Source organism: Neovison vison, chromosome 2 (assembly GCF_020171115.1).
Source record: "Neovison vison isolate M4711 chromosome 2, ASM_NN_V1, whole genome shotgun sequence".
In the NCBI taxonomy this organism is placed as follows: Eukaryota; Metazoa; Chordata; class Mammalia; order Carnivora; family Mustelidae; genus Neogale; species Neogale vison.
The window spans coordinates 85,450,031-85,470,836 of NC_058092.1; the positions used below are offsets into that span (position 1 = coordinate 85,450,031).

The following is a 20,806-nucleotide window of genomic DNA, read 5'->3' on the forward strand; positions in this document are numbered from 1 at the left end:
TCACTGCTGGTGGCAGCATGAAATTACTAAACAAGACAGTTTGGCAACTGGTAGAAGAAAAGTCAAAAATAATTTTATCCTCTGACCTTGAATTTTATTAACAAGGATCTTATACTAAAGAAAAATAAGAGATGCACTCACAGATGGAGTCCTAAGGTGCTCACGACATAGCAAAGTCATTTCTTATATTACAAAAGTAGAAGCAAACTCAATGTCTAAAAATAGAAATTTAGCTGAGTAAATAGAATGCATATATGTATGTGTGTATACATATATAGTATAATATATAAGTGTATATTACATATAATGGAATAATATGAAGCCATTAAAAATAATTTAGAGGGCGCCTGGGTGGCTCAGTGGGTTAAGCCGCTGCCTTCGGCTCAGGTCATGATCTCAGGGTCCTGGGATCGAGTCCCACATCGGGCTCTCTGCTCAGCAGGGGGCCTGCTTCCCTTCCTCTCTATCTGCCTGCTTCTCTGCCTACTTGTGATCTCTGTCTGTCAAATAAATAAATAAAATCTTTAAAAAAAAAAAAAATTTAGAATACTATTTAATAACATGACATATCATTGTGTTCATGATTTATTTAAAAAGTTCAGATTACTAAATATGTAAAATACACCTCCAATTTTATGTGAGCTATAATATATCATGTAGATATGAATCATATATAAGAGTATTGATCTCTAATTATCTCTGGATAATGATAGTTAATATTAGGAGTAACTTTTAAAATTCTACCAGGATACATGGTTTTTTGCTTGGTTATTTGGCTTTTTATTTATTTATTTATTTATTTTTGATGGGGAGTAAGGTGGATGGAGTATTGTTTGGGTTTTCAAGTTTATTTCTATAGGAATTTTTAAAAAATCACTCCAAAGTCCAAGTGGAAAAAAACAAAAAACTATTGCTACTAATTAAGACATTTTAGAGAAAAGCAATAAAGCTCAAAAACTTGACCAATAAAATGTTAATTTGTCTCATGAACACATTATCTAAATTATGTAATATTAATACCAAACCCAACTATGCAGGTAACCTGGAACCAGACCCTAATATACATACCAAATTAGTAAATGATAAAAATTAACACTTTTTTTTAAAGTAAATCAATAGGAAAGAATCCTTTGATAGAGCTATAGATCAGCCAAAATTTTGGAAAAAAGAATATTAGATCCTTGGCAGTTACCATAAATCAAAATCATTCAGTTAGATGGAAGAGGCTTTTAAAAAAAATCTTCAGGAAACTGGAGGAAAATATAGATGGATAATTACTGTATCTCAGACGATAAAGATATTAAAGACATCAAGATAATAGAGTAACATTTTCAGCACTTTTTTTTTAAGATTTTATTTACTTTTTGCCAGAGAGAAAGCACACACACAAGCAGGGGGAGTACAGGCAGAGGGAGAAGCATACTTCCTGCCCAGCAGGGAGCCTGGTATGGCACTAGATCCCAGGGCTCTGGGATCATGACCTTAGCCCAAAGCAGACACTTAATCGACTGAGCTATCCAGGCAACCAAACTTTTAATACTTCTAATAACACCAGAAGTAAAATTTAAATGCAATTAAAAAAACTACTTGCAACTAAAATGACAAACAAAAGGTTATTATCTTTAATTCAAAGAGTTCTTACCCATTGATAAGTAAATAATTAATAGGTTTTACAGAAAAAAAGGTAGACATCACAAACAGGCAATTTAAAAAGTAATTGATACAGATAGCCAAGAAAATTATGAATATTTCCCCACACTAATCTCAGAAATCTCATTAAGACATCAAAATGAGATACTATTTGACCTATGCAAACTGCTAAAAGAACTTTTACTTGCAATATTCGTAATTAGTAAGGGTGAGGTGAAATATAAGTTACAACTATTTTTCATTGAAGTCTTTTTAACAATCTGTATTAAGAATTTTTAAAACATCCCTATACCTAGCTTCTAGGGATCTATCTTGAGGAAATATTCAGAGAAAAGTGGTTCAAAATTCACATACAAGGAACTTCATCACACAACTAGATACAAAGCAGCCTAAGGGGCAGACAAAAGAGAGAGACTGAGGTGAACCATGAGAGACTATGGACTCTGAAAAACAATCTGAGGGTTTTGAAGGGGTGGGGGTGGGAGATTGGGGGAACCAGGTGGTGGGTATTAGAGAGGGCACAGATTGCATGGAGCACTGGGTGTGGTGCAAAAACAATGAATACTGTTAGGCTGAAAAGAAATTAAAAAAAAAAAAAGATGATGTAAAGAAGAAAGAAAAATAAAATAAATAATCCATTTAAAAAAAGAGAGACTGAGCAAATAATGGTATTCTAAATAAAATTTAATATTTTTATTAGTAAAATGTAATAACATGAGAGACACTCATGACACAATATTAAGTACAAAAAATGGAACACAAACTGTGTATGGGCCCCCTCACGTGGCTTGCACGTATGTTTATGTAAGGGTGCACATCTGTGGTTTGCGTATCCTGAAGAAAGAATGGAATAAAATGCATCAAAATGTGGACAGCACTTAGTTCTAAAGCAGTGGGAGTACAAGGGATTCTTATATTTTTCTTTAAAGTTGTCTGGATTTTTTTAATCTTCTACAATTAACAAATTGTACAAAGTTCCAGCTTACATTTGTTAAGAATAAAATTAATCATTAATTTAGGTCCAACATTCCTAATAGACAAGATATTTCGAAATCTTGATTTGGTCCTCTTTTATTTCATTGATTCCTAAAACTAGCCAACCTGGAGCAGTTTCTAACAATAAATCTTCCAGCACCCCCTACTTCACCCTCAAAATTCTGAGTCAGAAAGTTACCTCAATACATTTATGTTTATTGGTTTATTGGATTTAATTTTAGTGTTCTCTCTTCTTAGAGGCATTGGGGTTTTTTTAATGTTAATATAATCACTTTCAACTATATTTTTTTGTTTGAATTTACACAAATTTCTGAAAGAATAAAATAAGAAACTTTGTCCAAAGCCCTGCTAAAACCAAGGTATTGAATTTCCGTACTCTAGACATCATTTATCAATTTCTTCACCTACCTACTGGGGATAAACATGGTTCCTACTTCAAAACATTTGGGGAAGATAAAATAAATTGATTCATTTAAGAGCTTTAAGTAGCTCCTGACTCATAAAAAGATATCTGTAAATGTTAGTTAATGTTGTAACCACCATAATCATCATCTGCCCATCTAGAAAAATTAAGGAAAAGAAAGTTTTAAATGCTTCATTTTTAATAATCAAATGTTATCTCTTAGACATTGCTTGTCTAAATACAACATTGTTTAATAATTCACTCTACGACTTTGCCAGGGATTAACCAGTAAGTTCACAAATCTTTAAATATTCATAATTCCCCCATTGTCCCTCTTCCAAAAATTAGGACATTTGCTACTTTCAGTCTTTGAGACCTCTTCTCCCAAGATTCCAAGGTTACTTGACAGTAATTTTCTGTTATGTTGGGGCACCTGGGTGGCTCAGTCTGCTGAGTATCAGACTTTTGATTTCAGATCAGGTCATGTTCACAGGGTCATGAGATCAAGCCCCACACTGGGCTCTGTGCTGGGCGTGGAACGTGTTTAAAATTCTCACTGGCCCTTCCTCTGCTCCCCCCACCCCTGCTTACTCCCTCTCTAAAAATAACAAAAATAATACTAATAATTTTCTGTCATGTCTATAAATTTTCTACTCTCTGAAATGAACCCCATCAGAGTCTGGACAGCTCTGTCTTCAGTGTTCTATTTCTTCTTGTGCTTCAGTTTTCCTTTAAGCTTATTTACTCTACCCTCTTCAGGGTTAGAATTGTTCTCCTTAATCAAAAATGTGGAAGCAAAATAGAAATGGAATAGTTCTATTTTCATCATGTTGCTATTATACTATGTAGCTCAGCGATTGTCCAATGATTGCCTTTACCTTCTTGCTCTCAATATGACTTAAGTATACATAATCATTTATACACTTGTGCTTTGTGTGCCCTCAATGTTTTTCACATGATTCTCATCTTCACATCACCTCAGGTTTTTTTTTTTTTACATTTATTTATACTATTACAAGTAGGTACCACTGGCTAATCTTCATTCTTGGTTTCATGAGCTCCCTGGAGAGCTCCCATTGATTCCAAACTATTTGGTTTTGTTTGGCTTATAGCAGCTCTCTTTTCTTCTTACCCAAGATCATTTGTAATTGTGTAGCCATGTTTCCACTTGTAAACTGCCCAGGCTTCATGGTCTACCTTCCCTTTTGAAATGTTTGTCCCCTTTTCAAGAATTTTTTAGGAAATTCTCAAGACTTTTAGAAATCAAAGTTTCAGGGCACTCTAGTGAACCTCTAACTATGCTCGGGATTCTTTTCTGGGAATGTTGTGTTAGCACATCCCTTTCTTTTCATGTTACCATTATCTGCACATTGAAATTATAAGATACTCAGCTTCTAGCAGAATGAATCTGCTAGATTCATTCATTCATTCATTCAATCAAGTCTGAAATGACTAATTGAATTAGCCTAATTTTTCAAGTTCTATTATAATTTCTGATTGACTTCGAAATAAAATTCCATATGGATTCCCTTCCTCTTCTATCCCTTCAGTGTAGGCGCTTCCTGAAGGATCTGTCTTTAGCCCTCCTCTCTTTTCATAAATATGTCTCCAGTCGTGCTCTGACCATCTTCTGACTTCAGCTATCCCTTCTGAAACTCCAACATCTCTATCTTTGACCCCCACATCTCTCTCCAACCAATGTTTCAACTGCCTCCCAGATAACTCTATCTGGTTGTCCCAAAGACACCTTGAACTTGGTGTGAATCCATCATCTCCCCTACCAACCCCTCTTCCTTCTCCTGAATATCTTGCATCTGTTGACAATTCTGCCCTATCTAAGCATAAAAGACTTTTACTCACATTTGACCCCTTCCTTTCCTGCATCCATATGTCACCAGTTGCCAAGTCCAACCAACTTTAACTCCTTGGTCTCTGACAGACATACGCTCTCCTATCTCTTGCTCAAGTTCTCCTGGCCTAACTGATGATCCCCATTTGCACGATCCTCCTTCAATATCTACTACCCAATTACACGAGATTAAACTTCTTAAAACATGGTTTTAACTCTATGAATCCTCTCCCTCTGAACACTTTTCATTGCTCTCTATCAGTACATAAGTAAATTCCAAACCCCTTGTCCTACCATTGAATATTTTCTATTAAGGGCTTATCTTCATCCTCTTATCCCTATTTTTTTTAAAAGATTTTATTTATTTATTTGACAGAGAGAGAGAGAGCACAAGCAGGGGGAAAGGCTGAGGGAGAAGGAGAAGCAGGCTCCCCACAGAGCAGAGGAAGTCCCACGTGGGACTCAATCCCAGGACTCTGGGACCACGACCCGAGCCAAAGGCAGTGGTTCAACCAGCTGAGCCACCCAGGCACCCCTTCTTATCCCTATTTTATTTCCCACTACCCATATGGCAACTTAGATTCCAGAATTGCTGTTCTAGAGAATGTACCAATTTTCTACCTCCAAGCCTTTGCTCACATTGAGCCCTTGACTTGAGTGCCCTTTCTCCCCACTCGCCTGCTCCCCAGCAGCTATCCAACAACATACTCTTCACAAATGCTACATTAGAGCCTCTTCCAACCACATCATCTGGAAACAACTGCTCTCTATCTCCCCTCAACTCTCATAGAGCCTTCTCTTGTGTCTCAGGAAAGACATTTTTTAAAGATTTTTTTTAAAAAAATCTTTTATTTGATAGACAGAGATTACAAGTCGTCAGAGAGGCAGGCAGGGAGAGAGGAGGAAGCAGGCTCCCCACTGAGCAGAGAGCCCAACATGGGGCTTGATCCCAGGACCTTGAGACCATGACCGGAGCCAAAGGCAGAGGCTTTAACCCACTGAGCCACCCAGGTGCCCCAGGAAAGACATTTCTTACCTTTTTTCTTAAATTATATAGTTACTTGGATGAGTGATTTTTTTTTTTTTTTGTATAAGAATGTAAGTTTTGGGGCACCTGGGTGGCTCAGTGGGTTAAGCCGCTGCTTTCGGCTCAGGTCATGATCTCGGGGTCCTGGGATCGAGCCCCACATCAGACTCTGCTCAGCAGGAAGACTGCTTCTCCCTCTCTCTCTGCCTGCCTCTCTGCCTACTTCTGCCTACTTGTGATGTCTCTCTCTGTCAAATAAAAAAAAGAGTGTAAAAAAAAAAAAAAGAGTGTAAGTTTCTTGATGAAAGAATCTACTTTTTTTTTTTTTAAGATTTTAGTCATTTACTTGACAGAGAGAGACAGCAAGAGAGGGAACACAAGCAGGGGGAGTGGGAGAGGGGGAAGCGGGCTTCCTGGCAACCAGGGAGCCTGATGTGGGGCTCTATCCTGGGATCATGACCTGAGCAGAAGGCAGATGCTTAATGACTGAGCCATCCAGGAGCCCCAAAAGTATCTACTTCTGAAAAAATTTTAAATACTGCACAACTTCAAAGGTCACCCTGAACAGAGTGTTTGTACATAAGTACCCCAGTATTAGATAAATTAATCATTAAATAACTCAGGATCAGTCTTGTCCTCTTTACAGATTCAGGGATTCTGGAATATTAGTCCCTTGTTAACCTATAATATCTCTAAAATAGTCACACTCCTAAGTACGGTGCTTATTTTTATCAAGTACATGATTGCAATAATACTGGATTATGGGTGTTCACAATAGCTTTCTAGTTGCGCAAGATAAACTAATTTTCAACATAATCAAGAGGTAGGTTTATACGGAATTGGAATTTGTGGGTGTTAACTGCTAAAATATTCTAAGTCAGACAGCTAAAAATCTATCTAGGCAACTGTTCATTAAATAGAAGTCTTCCTTAGTTGAACATTTAAAAAGTAAGCATCAATGTAAGTTATTCATAAAAGTTAACATTAATAAATATATGATGTGCCAGGTTATAACGGATGTCTATAGACATGCTCAAGCTCCTGGGGAAATTTTGGGAAGCAGATGGCATCCTACATCTATTTGTTTCATGATAATTTTGGAAGGAATTAGCGGGTTATGGTAACTTTTGGTATACTAGCAATAGAGCTAGATATGTAACTTAAGGTTGACTTATTTATTTTGTCTTAATAAAATTAAATTACTGCCATCTTATTTTTCAGTAATTCTTATAAGCCCCTATGAAATTTGGCAAAAGGATAATAATCTGCTATTGAATATTTTATGAGGAATATGTACTTCTATCTTAAAAGAGAATCATGCCTGTAACATTATAAATTATCTTCTTAATTACCTAGACTGACATAAGGGAGGCATCATGTTACCTCTGAGAGACAAAACATTGGTATTCCTTAGCAACCCTCTATAAGCCTTGTGTTGCCAAAACACTTCAGACGCCCTGCCTCTACCCACACAGCTTTCCTTCCCTTATTACCAACCCAAGATGAAACCAGCCCAAACTGGTTATTGAAAGGGGTGGGGAAGCCTTGCTAGGTTCAACATCATCTCTTATACTTAAGACACTCTTCCCTATGGGCCACCTATGGCGTAAGGGAGATGATTAAACACCAACACTAAATATGGAATGAAAAATGGACTCCCTTCTAATGAGAGACCCCATTCCTGTTGCCAGCCAGAACTGGCCCCAGTTCTTCATGATAGACAGGACAGTGAGGGAAATTTTAAGAAGTGGGATTGATTTCTCACTAGGGAAAGTGGTGTGGTGAGTTGGCTAAGAGTGTGGAGGCTAAACTCAAATTGCCTAGATTCAAACCCTAGGTCACTAGTTGTGAGATCTCAGACTAATTAGTTACTCAGTTAGTTAAACTTACACTTCTTCTCCTAAGATGAAAATTAACGCAATACCTTTGTTATTATGATGATTCAGTGAAATAGTGCCTGTAAAATACTTACCAAAATGTTTGGCCTAATATATTTAAAATATTACTAATAGCTGCTCAATTTACAGCCTCTAGATAGAATGGAGAATTGACTCACAGGTCAATTCTCAAAGAGTTTTTGTTCCTAATGACCAGATCTGACCTAAACAAGTAATACTGAAGACCACATTTGTTGCCTAGCTAATTTTTTTAATTTTTATTTATTCTTTTTAATTTCTGTTCACTGTTCCAGAATTCATTGTTTATGCACCACACCCAGTGCTCCATGCAATATGTGCCCTCCTTAATACCCACCATGTTGGCACACCCCACACCTCCCTCCCCTCCCCTCCAAAACCCTCAGTTTGTTCCTTGTTGCCTAGCTGATTTTTTTTTCAAAATAACTGCTTATAAAATTTACAAAGTAGGTTACTGATGAAGTCATATATTCTTCTAACACACAAAGAAAAACATGACATTAAGTTGGAGAGTAACATGTTGTTTTTCTTCGACAAATGTACCTGAACTTAAACATCAAAAAAGAGTTTTTATCTTCAAAGGAGTCACATCAGGAAGGCTTGCACTTATTTCAACAATGTTGCCAAGCATTTTTGGAACTCTTCCTTCCAAATTACCTTCTGAGCCTGCTTCACATTCTTTCAGTTGTCTTCACTGGCAACAAATTTTTATCCTTTGAGAGTTTTCAATTTTGAAAGCTGATTCAAAATCCACTCTTACAAAAGAGACGGAGGATAATGTCACCTCTGGTCAGAAAATAAGGAAATAAGAGCCTTTTTGCATAGCTTGTAAAATGCCTCAGAAAATTCCAGAGAGGGACTCTCTAAAACATTTCAGGCTTATGGCAGCATTATCAGAATTAGTGTGCTACTTTCTGTGATTAACAGATTATGCCTTATTTCCTTAACTTTATTAAACAAATACTTACAGAGTGTTATGCGTCAAACACCATCCTAGGAAATCTGACGTATATTTAACGCTCGTATCTTATGAGCTCAGAGCCAGAAATCAAACCCAGGCTACATAGTATACAGTACATGCTGTATTTTCTAAAAAGTACAACCACTGGGCATTAACAGTTATGCTTCATGGGTTTTTTTGAGGTAATGCAATTTAAACTTGGTGAAAGAAACCCCATCATCTCATGAATATTTTTTTAAACTGGAGCTAAAAGCTCTCTTACTGTTAACAAACATTATCGGAACCCTTTTTTCTCAATCTTCACATAGCAAGTTATACAAGGAGGAAACACTCCCACCTTCTAGCTTCCTAGTTTTCAAATGTTCTGTAGGCTAGCTATCCTGTTTTCCCACAAAAGCAGACCTTTTACCCAGCAGTTTCTTCAGTCCTGTGCCAGGAACAGTCCTTCTCCTCACAGGGTTTCCTCAGGCTTATTTCAAAATTCCCTCCTTAAAATTCACTTTTTCCATTGCATCACTCAGTAGCGCAATCTTGCTAGATTAATGGGGAAGATTTTTTTAAAGAGGACGGGAGGAGAGTGGGGAAGGAAAGACATTGAAATATTTTCAAGTTCTCTTTGAAAAAGCACCTTCTATCGTTTTCCATCAGCAAAATGTTTTGAATGTCTCATTTTGCCCCCCTTCCTTTTGAAATATGAGTTTCCAAAGAAGCTTTCTACCAATGCCAGGAGCGTACGACTGGCCAGCCATTCGGTAATGACGACAACCCCAAGGAAACATATTTAAGCAAACTGAAAAAATAGATTACGCTGGAACTCCTTTTATTTCAGGATAAAAGAAAAATACAGGAAGAAATCTCACAGAAGCGTCTGAAAATAGAGGAAGAAAAACTAAAGCACCAGCATTTGAAGGTAATTTCTGATTTTAATTTCATTTCAATGATTTTGTATTCAAATATTCTAATGGCACTCAAAATCTCTATAGTAAAGATGCTTTGGGAAGGAAAAAATTCAGCATAGTTTTACAAACACCATAATAACTGTAGGGGAGGGCCGAGAAACTAGTAATATTTGCATAGGAGGTTGATATCTTCTGGTAAACATGTAGAAAACAAGTTTTTATTACTTTTATCCTTTATTATTGAATTTCCTCATTTTCTTGGGTAACCTTGAGAATTTAGCCTTGATAATTTGGACCCCTGAGCACAATCTTGCTTAAGATCCCTAGGGACCAATCCAACTAGGAAGTCCCTTTTGAAATAAACGAAAGGCACGCTTTCCCCCAGGGGGTGCACAACAGACACTGTCTGGCCTGGTCAAGGATGTTAGTATTGAAAAGCTCAGTGCCATGAATCCAATATTGTTTGAGTATGTTTGGGGGGTTTTGTTTCCTTTTGCTTTGTTTTGTCTTGACAAACCATGAGATCATCACCAAAAATAAACCTCCATTTTTAAAATCAGACTTTACATATTCTTTGGGTGTGGTCATTTTGTAATTAAAGCACACTGGGTTTCAACATTTTATTATGTAGCTTCGCCACAGGACGCAACCAAATGACAAACAGGAGATCCTTGTGAACAGACCCAGGCAAGGAGCTACCTCTCTGGCAAGGCTGCTACCAACAGATTTAATGAATCCCTCAGTGAAACAATGTCGCACACTCATGGGGTCTACACACTTAGGTAAACGTGCCTAGTTCAGCTGCTTCTAGCTTTCTGATAGATCCAGTGACCTCCTCTGAAAAGAAACATCATTTAAGATTCCAATTAGCTTCAGTTCTCTAAATTCCGTTTGCCTGTTTGCCCCTATATAAATTGACATTTCCAATGTTTGACGGTTAATTTCAAAGTATAGTTAACCTGCTATCCTTGCAGTGGGCCACATTGAATTTACATGACGCATAGATAGAGCCAAGAAATGCAGTGTGTATAACCAGAATGATCAGTGAGATTAAAGCAAACTTTACCAAGTTATTTCGGTGAAAGTCAAATCAAAAGACAAGTCCACAGTAATTGTTGAGCTGAGCCGTTTCTAACACCATAACCAGTGCTCATTCTCTCTCTCCCTCATCTCTCTCTCTCCCTCTCTCTCTAGTACAAACACACCCACAGTTTGAGGCTCTCCATAAACTAGTGACTGGTTCTGAGTAAATGGATAGCTCTCTGGCATTCAGCAATTGCTATCCTTGTCGAGTGGGTCGCCAAACAACCGTGGAGCTCACACTAGGAGAAAGGGTTAAATATCCCAAGTTCATTCTAGGAGGCAAGTTAGACATAAGAACTCTGACTCTGACTCACTGAAAACTCCATTTCCGAGGTGGCACCTCTTTTCAATACTTGCCAAAGTCAGTCTAAAAAGTCATACATGAGGGGCACCTGGGTGGCTCAGTCATTAAGCGTCTGCCTTCGGCAGGGTCCTGGGATTGAGCCGTGGATCGGCGGGAAGCCTGCTTCTCCCTCTCACACTCCCCCTGCTTGTGTTCCCTCTCACTCTCTTCTCTCTCTCTCTCTGTCAAATAAATAAATAAATAAAATCTTTATTTTAAAGAAAAAAAGTCCTACATGATCTTCCATATAGGTTTGCTTTCTGGAACCCAGGAGATTGTTTAATCCAATCCAAACAGAATATTTATAATGTTTTGGATTGCCGAACACTGTTGTACAGATTGTGTACGGCACAAAAATACTGAGAAAGGGGTGCTAAAACCCCTGCCTACACTCCCTTGGAACTGGGCACACTGGATTAGAGCTGGTTCTGGCTGAAGGATGGCATTTCTTTTTCTCTGCACAAAGGTGCCATACATCTTCCCAAGCTGTGCCCTGAGCCAAAGGGGTGGGGTGAGAAACAGCAATTTTTTCTGATTTTCATATTAATACCACAGAGACTAGCAGTGGTCCTGGAGAGCTGTAGCCCTTCTGCCTGCAATCTAGTGGGGAACCCAGGATTAAATAAAGAATTAGGACAAGTTAAGAGATTTTTTTTTTTAATTTAAGTAAGAATATAGGATATATATTCTTAAGTAAGAATATATATTATATATATATTTTCTTATTACTTATAATAATATATATTATATATATATATTATTCTTATTACTTATATATATATAAGTAAGAATATATATTCTTAAGTAAGAATATATAACTCTTTAATCTGAAGTGGTCAAAGCAAGACTATTAAAGGTGTGAGATTTCAGCTGAGTCTTAACCGACTGGTAGGATTTGTATGGGTGTATAGAGAGCCTTTGAGTCAAAAAAAAATTTATTAATTACTTATTACATGTCAGGTACTAAGGAGGACAATAAGAACACACAATAAAGTTTGACCTAGTCTTTACAATGAATACCTGACCCAGAACCTTGAGATAACACAGAAACACCGTGATGAGTCCTGCTTATTCAAGGCACAAACTACAAAGGGAACACAGAGGAAAGAGTGGCTGTTTGCATCATGTTTTACAGAAAATGGTAAGCTGGACCAAACAGGAACTGGGCACCATTATAAATGGGGCTCGGAAATGTGCAGAGGTGTTTTTTTTTAAGATCCATTTATTTATTTATTTATTTATTTATTCGAGAGAGAGAGAAAGAGAGAGAAGAGTGGGAGAGAGAGTCTGAAGCAGACTCACTGCTGAGCATGGAGGCCCCCCCACGGGGCTCAATCTCACGACCCTGAGATCATGACCTGAGCTGAAACCAAGAGTCTGATGCTTAACCAACTGTGCCTCCCAGAACCCAGAAATATTTTTTAAAATTGATTCTACAATACCCTCACCAAGTCAGGAAAGCTCTATTGGCCCCTATAGTCACCAGGTATTCTTTGATGTTCCTCTTCACCCATCTGTCTCCGGTCCACTGACTATCCTCAGCACTTCCCTGATTGCCAACTATTTCGTTACACTTCAATGACACACTTTAAACAACACAAACGCAAACATTTACAAAGCTCTGCTCTGTGTCATTAGTACATACATTGCAAAATAAGACTAGTAATTCACTCATATTCTTTGGCTCTGGAACTGGGCGATCATACCAATGACATGTCGGAAAGGGAATTTCCGGGGACATGAGGAGCATTCTAACTTTCAAACATTTCTGAGATTTGTACACTATGGATCTCCTCACCTAGTAACGTGATCACAGTCTGCCACCCAGAAACACAAACTACACTCAACTTAGAAAACTTTTCTGGAAGTCCATTGGATTCATGATATGAAAAACTAATTTATTCTTTTTTTTTTCTTACACTTTGTTTTCAAGATTTTATTTATTTGAGAGAGAGAGAGAGAGAGAACAAGAAGGGGATGGAGGGGTGGGTCAGAGGGAGAGGCAAACTCCCTGCCAAGCAGGAAGCCTGATGCAGGACTTGATCCCGGGACTCCAGGATCATGACCAGAACTGAGCCTCCCAGGTGTCCCAAAACTAATTTATTCTTCAAGTCCACTCTAAATGCTATATAAAATGCAAAGTTTTTTTACAGAAAAACTTTCCATAAAAAACCTGCTCAAAGATCTATTACTGGCATGTCCTTATATTTTCATTTAGTTAATATGGCTTTTGAATATGAATGTCGTTGTGGAACAGATTTTTCATCAACCTCATAGACGAAAGTACAAATCTAAACAGTGACATAAAAACAAAATAACTATGTTTAAGTTGTTACAATACGTGATTGTACCATATCATTTAAATGCACATCAAAATTATGTATTTTATATTCAGAGGCAAAGAGCTAATTCACAAACTCATTTTTTCATTTTACCTCTGGCAAAGTTCTCCGCCAGAGGTAAATGACAATTTGTGAGTTATGAACAAAGTTTTATGAGGCTAAAATTAAAATTATTCTTGTTCCTAACCATACTAAGAACACTTATATAAGACTATATATCAGACTATAGATATAACACTTATATAAGACTACATGGGCTCAAGTTCACATAACACATCACCAGAATTATTCTCTGCTCCCTGTAACTCAGCAATATAAGACCATCCCATCTAAATGTTTCTTATAGTGATATGGATATAAATGACTGAAACTGTCCTCGTAGGTGGTTTGTAAGGACTATAATTTACTTTGATAGGTGTCATCTGTCTTCTTTATTACTCATTAGCTATCATCACATTCCATCAAATAAAAATATATTAAAATTAAGGTAAATTCTTAAAATGATAGTATACTAGGATTTTCTTGGCATCTTTGATCTCAAAGATAAATCTTGACCTTGATTAATAACATTTAACTGTGTCTGTGGGAGAGCATTTCTACAAACAGCAGAAGAGCTATAATTTAGGGTTAAGATAACACTGAAGGAGAGACTCCCTTGCTACAAACTTTTCTTATGGGGTATGTTGTCCACATGCAATTGTTTGAAACTCTGAAAAGGCCAACACAAATACAATGATCTAGGACAAGATTCCTACTTGATCTAGTGGGTTTTCAAACTGTGTTCTGTGCTTCCACAGCCTGCCAAGCCCCCTCATTGCTTCAACTAGAGCAATGGTTGTATCAGTCCTACAAAGTGTAATTCCATATAATATATATTTGTAATCAATGTAATGTTTCTAATTGGTTTGAAAACCATTGCCTTACTCAAAATAGCCATCATCTGGTAATTACCTAGTGCAGTCAACATCATTTGAATTTTGTTTAAAATTCAAAGGTATTTATATGCTAGTAGTATTAACCCCAGCACCATTCTAAAAAAAGTTCTCTTTACTGGCTCTCACTTTAATCATGCATCAGAGAAAGAATTCTCAGGAAATACAAAGTTCCCATTCTTCTCTCCTCACCACTTTAGATACAGTGAATCCCCAAAAAGTAATTTTTGAACAAATAATTTACCCAGGTAGATTATATAGGGAGAAAAGTTTTCTCCAGGAAGAAAAGAAAAAACTCAAACTCTTTGGAAATAGTGTCTAACAGTTCCTATGTAAGACATGGATGGGATGCTAGCTAAGTTCCCTCCAAAATTTATATGTTTCTCATTTGCTTTAAGTCTTCTTAGGTTCAAGGTCCAGCATTGTAATTCTTTCATGCAAATCCAAGGGGACTTTTTTTCCATGTGATAAAACATAAATTTTGTTTTGTTAAAGTTGACAAAAATTTAACTCACCTGTATTTAGACAGATCAGTGAATTTCTACATCATGTTATTGGAATAAGTCATTTAGGCGAAGCTTAGGTATCTAGAACCAGGTGGCTTCTCAAAAGAAAGAAGGGTATTGGATAGGCAAGGTCATAAATGCTGACCACACCACTTAAGACCAACATTGAATTAGTTTAAGATATAATAGCAATTTCTTGTTTTGCCCACCATTTCAAATAATCCCCCCCAAATTTTTTTGGAGCATTCGCCATACACTGTCATTGAGATGAATAAAAAAATGGCTTCAAGGAACATTTTACTTCAAAGACACAAGATGTACCAACATTAACCAAACAAATAATAGATATCACATGATAAGGTCCCCGTACAACTGCAAGACAGAATGTCTATATAGAGTGCTGCCTGATTCTGAGGAAAGAGAGTTCTCTGAGGGTAAGGATGGGGCTGTGGAAGGTATGGGGGGTGGGGAGAACAGAGATTTTCACAGAGAGGGAGGGACCTGAACTGGAACTTAAAAGAAAAATGGGATTTAGACACATAAAACTGTTTTTGGAAGGGGGTCACAAAGGGTGCAGTGAAGGAAGACACCAGATTTATTCAGGCAAGACAGTGAGAAAAAATAATTTCTCTTTACTCTGTCCACTATTAAAATTCATGAGATTTCAAAGCAGCCAGAGATTGTGGAAACTACTGACTGATATAAGAACATCTTTATGTTTCCTGATATCAGAAAAAAGCCTTAAGGGAGAAATGGCTTCTAGATGGAGTCAGCACCGGAAAAGAACAGGAAGAGATGAAGAAACAAAATCAACGAGACCAGCACCAGATCCAGGTTCTAGAACAAAGTATCCTCAGGTATGGCCCTCACTGGGCTACTCCACAACTTTTTTTTTATTTTGGCTTTGCCCATGTTGCATGTATAAGAGCCATTCTTATTTTTAGAGACATAATCAGATCTTCCATCTGGATTTTTAATAAAGACCAAGGCAACACCAAAGGCAATAGAAATTTTACTATAAATATCCCCTATGCATAGCAACACAATATTTATTTTTTGAATACATATTAGTGACTTACCCCAAGTTCTCTAAGCCTATTTCCTCATCTATGAAATGGTAGTAGCAATATCTATCTTTTACAGTTTTTGAGCTAATAAAAAATATATGTATTTTACATATTGTGGCTAAGTTACTGGCACTTACCTGGCATATAACAGGTGATCAAAAAACAGTCCTTGTTCACAGCCCCAACCCCCACTCTCGACAGGTGACAACTCAATGGGTGTGTTTATACTGTTCCTCCGTCACCCCTCTCCCAAGCTGACCCCAGTCACAACCATACTTTGGAAGAGAAGACACTGTAGGAACACTTCACTAGCATTTTCTCTCTTCTACTTCCCTAATCATTTGGTCACAGGTGTTGACCTCACTTCTCGATGTCCTTCCTTGCCCATCACACAAAATCAGTCCAGAGTCAGCAACTTGCAACATAACAAGAAAAGTTTTAAAATTGCCTTGGCTTAAAATGAGGTGATGGACGTGAAAAAAACAATTGAAACGCTGGAATAGAAGATGGGGTTATTAGTATTACCTCAAAATATAGATAGCATGGAAGAAAGAGATGTGGAAAATGTCACAATCATTTTCTAACCTGCGCGTGGAAAAAAGATGGGATTTCTTGTGGTATAATAATGACAATAATTTAAAGCCTATGGATCTTTGAAACATAGGTAGCTTTCAAAATCTCAATCACTGCAAATTTGTTCTCTTTAGTGAGAACTATAAGAAAGAAAGACCTGGAAGTTGAAAACATCCCGTGGATTGACGACCACATTCTGTCCATCCTCACCACACTCCATAGACAGATCGCATTAGGTCTCAAATTGACAACACGAAGAAAAGTTTCCTTTTTAAACTGATTCTCATTTTACTTGCCTCGTTTCATACACTCGTATATTTAAGAGCTAAAATCACTGATTATGTGTTCTTATTGAGATGTTTTTTAAATTAACAATTCTTAAAAAGTTATGTTGTAATCATTGAAATGTTTACATTCATGAACCCTCAGTTGCTTGCTTAAAGAGAAATGTTTCTGAAAAGCAGATAACAAATACTCAAAAAATAACTCAATAAATCAACTCTACAGTTTGGAAAACTTGATCCTCGTAAGGCATCCCTTAGCAAGAGCTTCTAACCAAACTCTGGCTCAACTGATGATTCCTTTCTCACCACCAACACGGAACCCTTATCTCTGAAGGACTTCTGAATTTAATCCCTGCACACCCTGCACTTTGCAAACACCTTCATGCTTCCCTTCGGAGCCCCCTGGTTAAGAGTCTTTGCTCCTACTGAACACCTACGACTTTCTCTGCACTTGATCATTGAAGTGGCGAGATAGACTCAGACTTCATTAAGAAGTTTGGGTGGCATTGCAAGTAATCCCAGAGAATTTACTAGGGTTCTACTGATTGCTTTCAGACCTTGCCTGAATGCTCTGAATGCCTAGTTAGAGTTTTTATCTGACCAAAAAAAAAAAAAAAAAAAGGAGGGGGAGGAGCAGGAAGTAGAGAAACCATATTTACCGGCCATATTACCTGTCAGGTACTTTACATATATCATCATTTAATCTTCATAACCCTGTGACAAAGTGTCATCATTGTCACTTTTTGCCCAGAGGTTGAAGTATTCACACGATTAGGACGTGCTGGATCAGAAACTAATTCATGTGACTTCCCGATGCTGTCAATAAAGTGATAGCTCACAGCATTCCAGACCACACACTGTGGTCTGAGAAGCTATTATCTCTTCTGTGTCTTTATTTTTTTTTTAAAGATTTTATTTACTTATTTGACACAGAGAGAGAGAGATCACAAGTAGGCAGAGAGGCAGGCAGAGAGAGAGGGGGAAGCAGGCTCTCCGCTGACCAGAAAGCCCCAGGCGGGACTCGATCCCAGGACTCTGAGATCATGACCTGAGCCAAAGGCAGAGGCTTAACCCACTGAGCCACCCAGGCACCCCTCTTCTGTGTCTTTAAAGCATGTTCAGTCCCTCGGTTCTCCTTTCTCCAAACAGCTCCTACCACCCTCTGGATCTTCTTCCGTGTTGCTCTGATGTCTGTATTAAATTACCGGTTCCATATCTATACTCTACCCAATTTCTGGCATCTGGCATCTCATTATGACTTATTAGACTTATTTTATTTTTTTTGTTTTAATTTAAATATAGTTGAATATATTATTATATTAGTTTCAAGTGTACAGCATCGTGATTCAACAGCCCTGTACAATACACGATGCTCACTATGATATGTATAGTCAACATTGGTCAACCATACAATGTTATTACGCTATTATTGACTGGATTCCCTATGCCTGGCTTTTCATTCCTGTGGCCTCACTGCAACTTTGTTTTAGATCTTCAGGGTGTCATTAACCATCAGGGGATCCTTTATTAATACTAGACGATGTTAAGCCCCCAATATAAATAATAATAACACAAATGGTTCATTTTTAAATGGCCTCGTGCAGTTTGCAAAGCACTTGACTTACATTACATCATTGAATTCTCATAGCAATCCCAGAAAGAAAGCAGTGACGCCTCTTTGGCAGAGAGGTCTAAATAGACTCAGAGAGGATAAGGGGATTAACGAAGGTCACAGAGTCATTAAAGGGTAAACTTGGACCTCAAAGCAAGTCAGGCTCTGTGTTCTCCCACTATAGAACTAAAGAAGTATTCTCAAAATGCTAAAACCCCTGACACCCCATAGCAAATTGCTTTGTTTAAGGAATGGTCCTAAAAAGCCGTATTTGCAAAGAGTTAGTAAAGAATATGCATCACTGTGACCCATGATGGCATGTTTGTCTGGTTGACAATGGGCAGGGAACAGAATGTTCTGAAGCAACATGGGGAGACACAAAGTATCTGTGCCTTGTCTGTATCACGCAGCCTCTGCAGCCGCTCAGCATTAGAGAAATCACGGTGCCAAAGCCGCTTTATCTGTAACTGAACATTTTCTTCTCAGATCTTTCTAAAGCTGCTAAACTATCAGGTGCGTGTTGTTAAAGTCACTCTTTCCCCAAAACAACTGCCCACAGAGCCTCAGGAGCTTTTCTTAGCAGGTAAATAAAGTAAAATTTCCTGTGAGCTCCAAGAAGCAAGCCAGTCGATGGACAGACCAGGGAGCTGAACCGTCCTCCTTCCCCGAGCAGGGAAAGCAGCCCAAAGCCTGAATGTGGTTTATCACTTGACTTGGGTGACTGCTCAAGGGTGACATTTGCCATCTGCCAGGCCTCTCAGCCAGAGGATAAGATTTTAATGGGAACATCAAAATAGAAACGTTGCTGTTACCTCAGAGTCTGTAGCAGGGCCGGTCAGCCTCTGGAGTTTCCATTCCCCCTACTACTTACACGGTCTTGTGAGGTGAACTGGAAGAGCGTGGCCTTTGGCTTTCAAATCCCTGTTCTGCCAACCATAAGGCATAGAAGCCTGGAAACGTTCTTCATCTCTTTGGGCCTCAGTTTCCTTGTTAATAATAGTGGGACCATGAGAGCGACTTCACAGGACACTGTGAGTCAAGCAGCTTCTGGAGTGCCTGACACATGGTAGATGTTCAAAAAATATTAGATCCTGTTCCTTTTTAGGAGTCAAAATAATTAAAAGTAGGACGGGGATGTTTATCTTTTGACCAAGATCTCTATTTCTTTATGGCAGTACAAAGAATCTTTTTCTTTGAGTAAACTGAGATCCCCACCCAACAAGGATTCCTTCCATTCAGACATAATTGATGGGTTTTCTTTATGGCTTGAAGACTGAAATGCTAACAACAGCAGTTAATTTTTACAGAGTGTGTAGTTATAGACCAGGCACTGCGTTAAGCACTTCATATGGATTAGTTCTTTGAATTCTCACAACCACCTTATGAGGTAGGTAACATTCAGTAAGTGAGAAAGATGACTTTTGTAGATCCTAACTTGTCTTGACTCATGTAACTAAAAAATTAAGACCCAGGATTTAAAATTTAATTAAGTCTTCATTATAAAAATAAATTATGTCCCAGATCCTGCAGACAAATTTCACATTAGTTCAATCCTGTAAATGCTACCCTTTTACAGCACTTTTCATTTCCAATCCATGCTATGATTTCACTCTCTTGCATGCATCATTTCATATAGACATTCAGATGACCCTGCTATATTGAGCACACCCAAAGTTCCCCTGACTCACACCCAACCTTTAAGGAAAGCATGTCTGATTATTCATCCTCTCATCTTTTCTTTCAGAGAGGCAACATTTCAGAAAATAAGTAGGTTTCCATGGTTTTTGTCTCAGAGACACATTCTTAGCTTTGGAACAATATTAGTGAGTATTTTGCCTGTTGCCCTGATTAACGCCTTAGGAAGAAATGTTCCCAGGAGGAAAATGGTATTGAACATCTCCTTCTGAATCACTTTGCTTAAATAGAGTTTCAATTTGCCTCCCAAATGAGCCCTGTTCTTGCTGTGACCAGTGAACCATTTACTTCCTGATTATAGGCACAGGTGCAAATTCAACACTGACTTCTCAGTCCAGACAGCATGTGCACACATTCATTGGCCGGCTTAAGAATCCTCTTCTGTCACATCTGTTGCTTTCCTCCATCCAATAGCCTATACCCAAAATGACCCCCCCCACTCCAAGCACCCTCAGAAGTATCCAAAGGAGCCATGTCGTTCACATTCTAGATTCCTCTTTCCTATACAGCTGCCCAACTGCTCTCCATGACTCCCTCTGCCAAAATGCCTTGCATCACGCTGCCCTCCAGACACTTGCTACTTTTTGAACTGTGTCCAAAGACCTCTGACTTTAATTGGAGCACAAAGAGCGCCTGACAGAAGTGCCATAAGCATAAAATGCAAAAGG

The 20,806-nt window shown here is 38.0% G+C and overlaps 1 protein-coding gene across 1 annotated transcript in view; it reads left to right on the plus strand.

Annotated features, from left to right (window-relative positions):
* PALMD (palmdelphin) overlaps positions 1–20,806 on the plus strand; it is a 52,214-nt gene that overhangs the window by 9,899 nt on the left and 21,509 nt on the right. The window contains exons 2-3 of the mRNA XM_044238747.1: positions 9,632–9,712; positions 15,640–15,764. Coding sequence (XP_044094682.1) covers positions 9,632–9,712; positions 15,640–15,764 — 206 coding nt within the window. The remainder of the gene's footprint in view (positions 1–9,631; positions 9,713–15,639; positions 15,765–20,806) is intronic.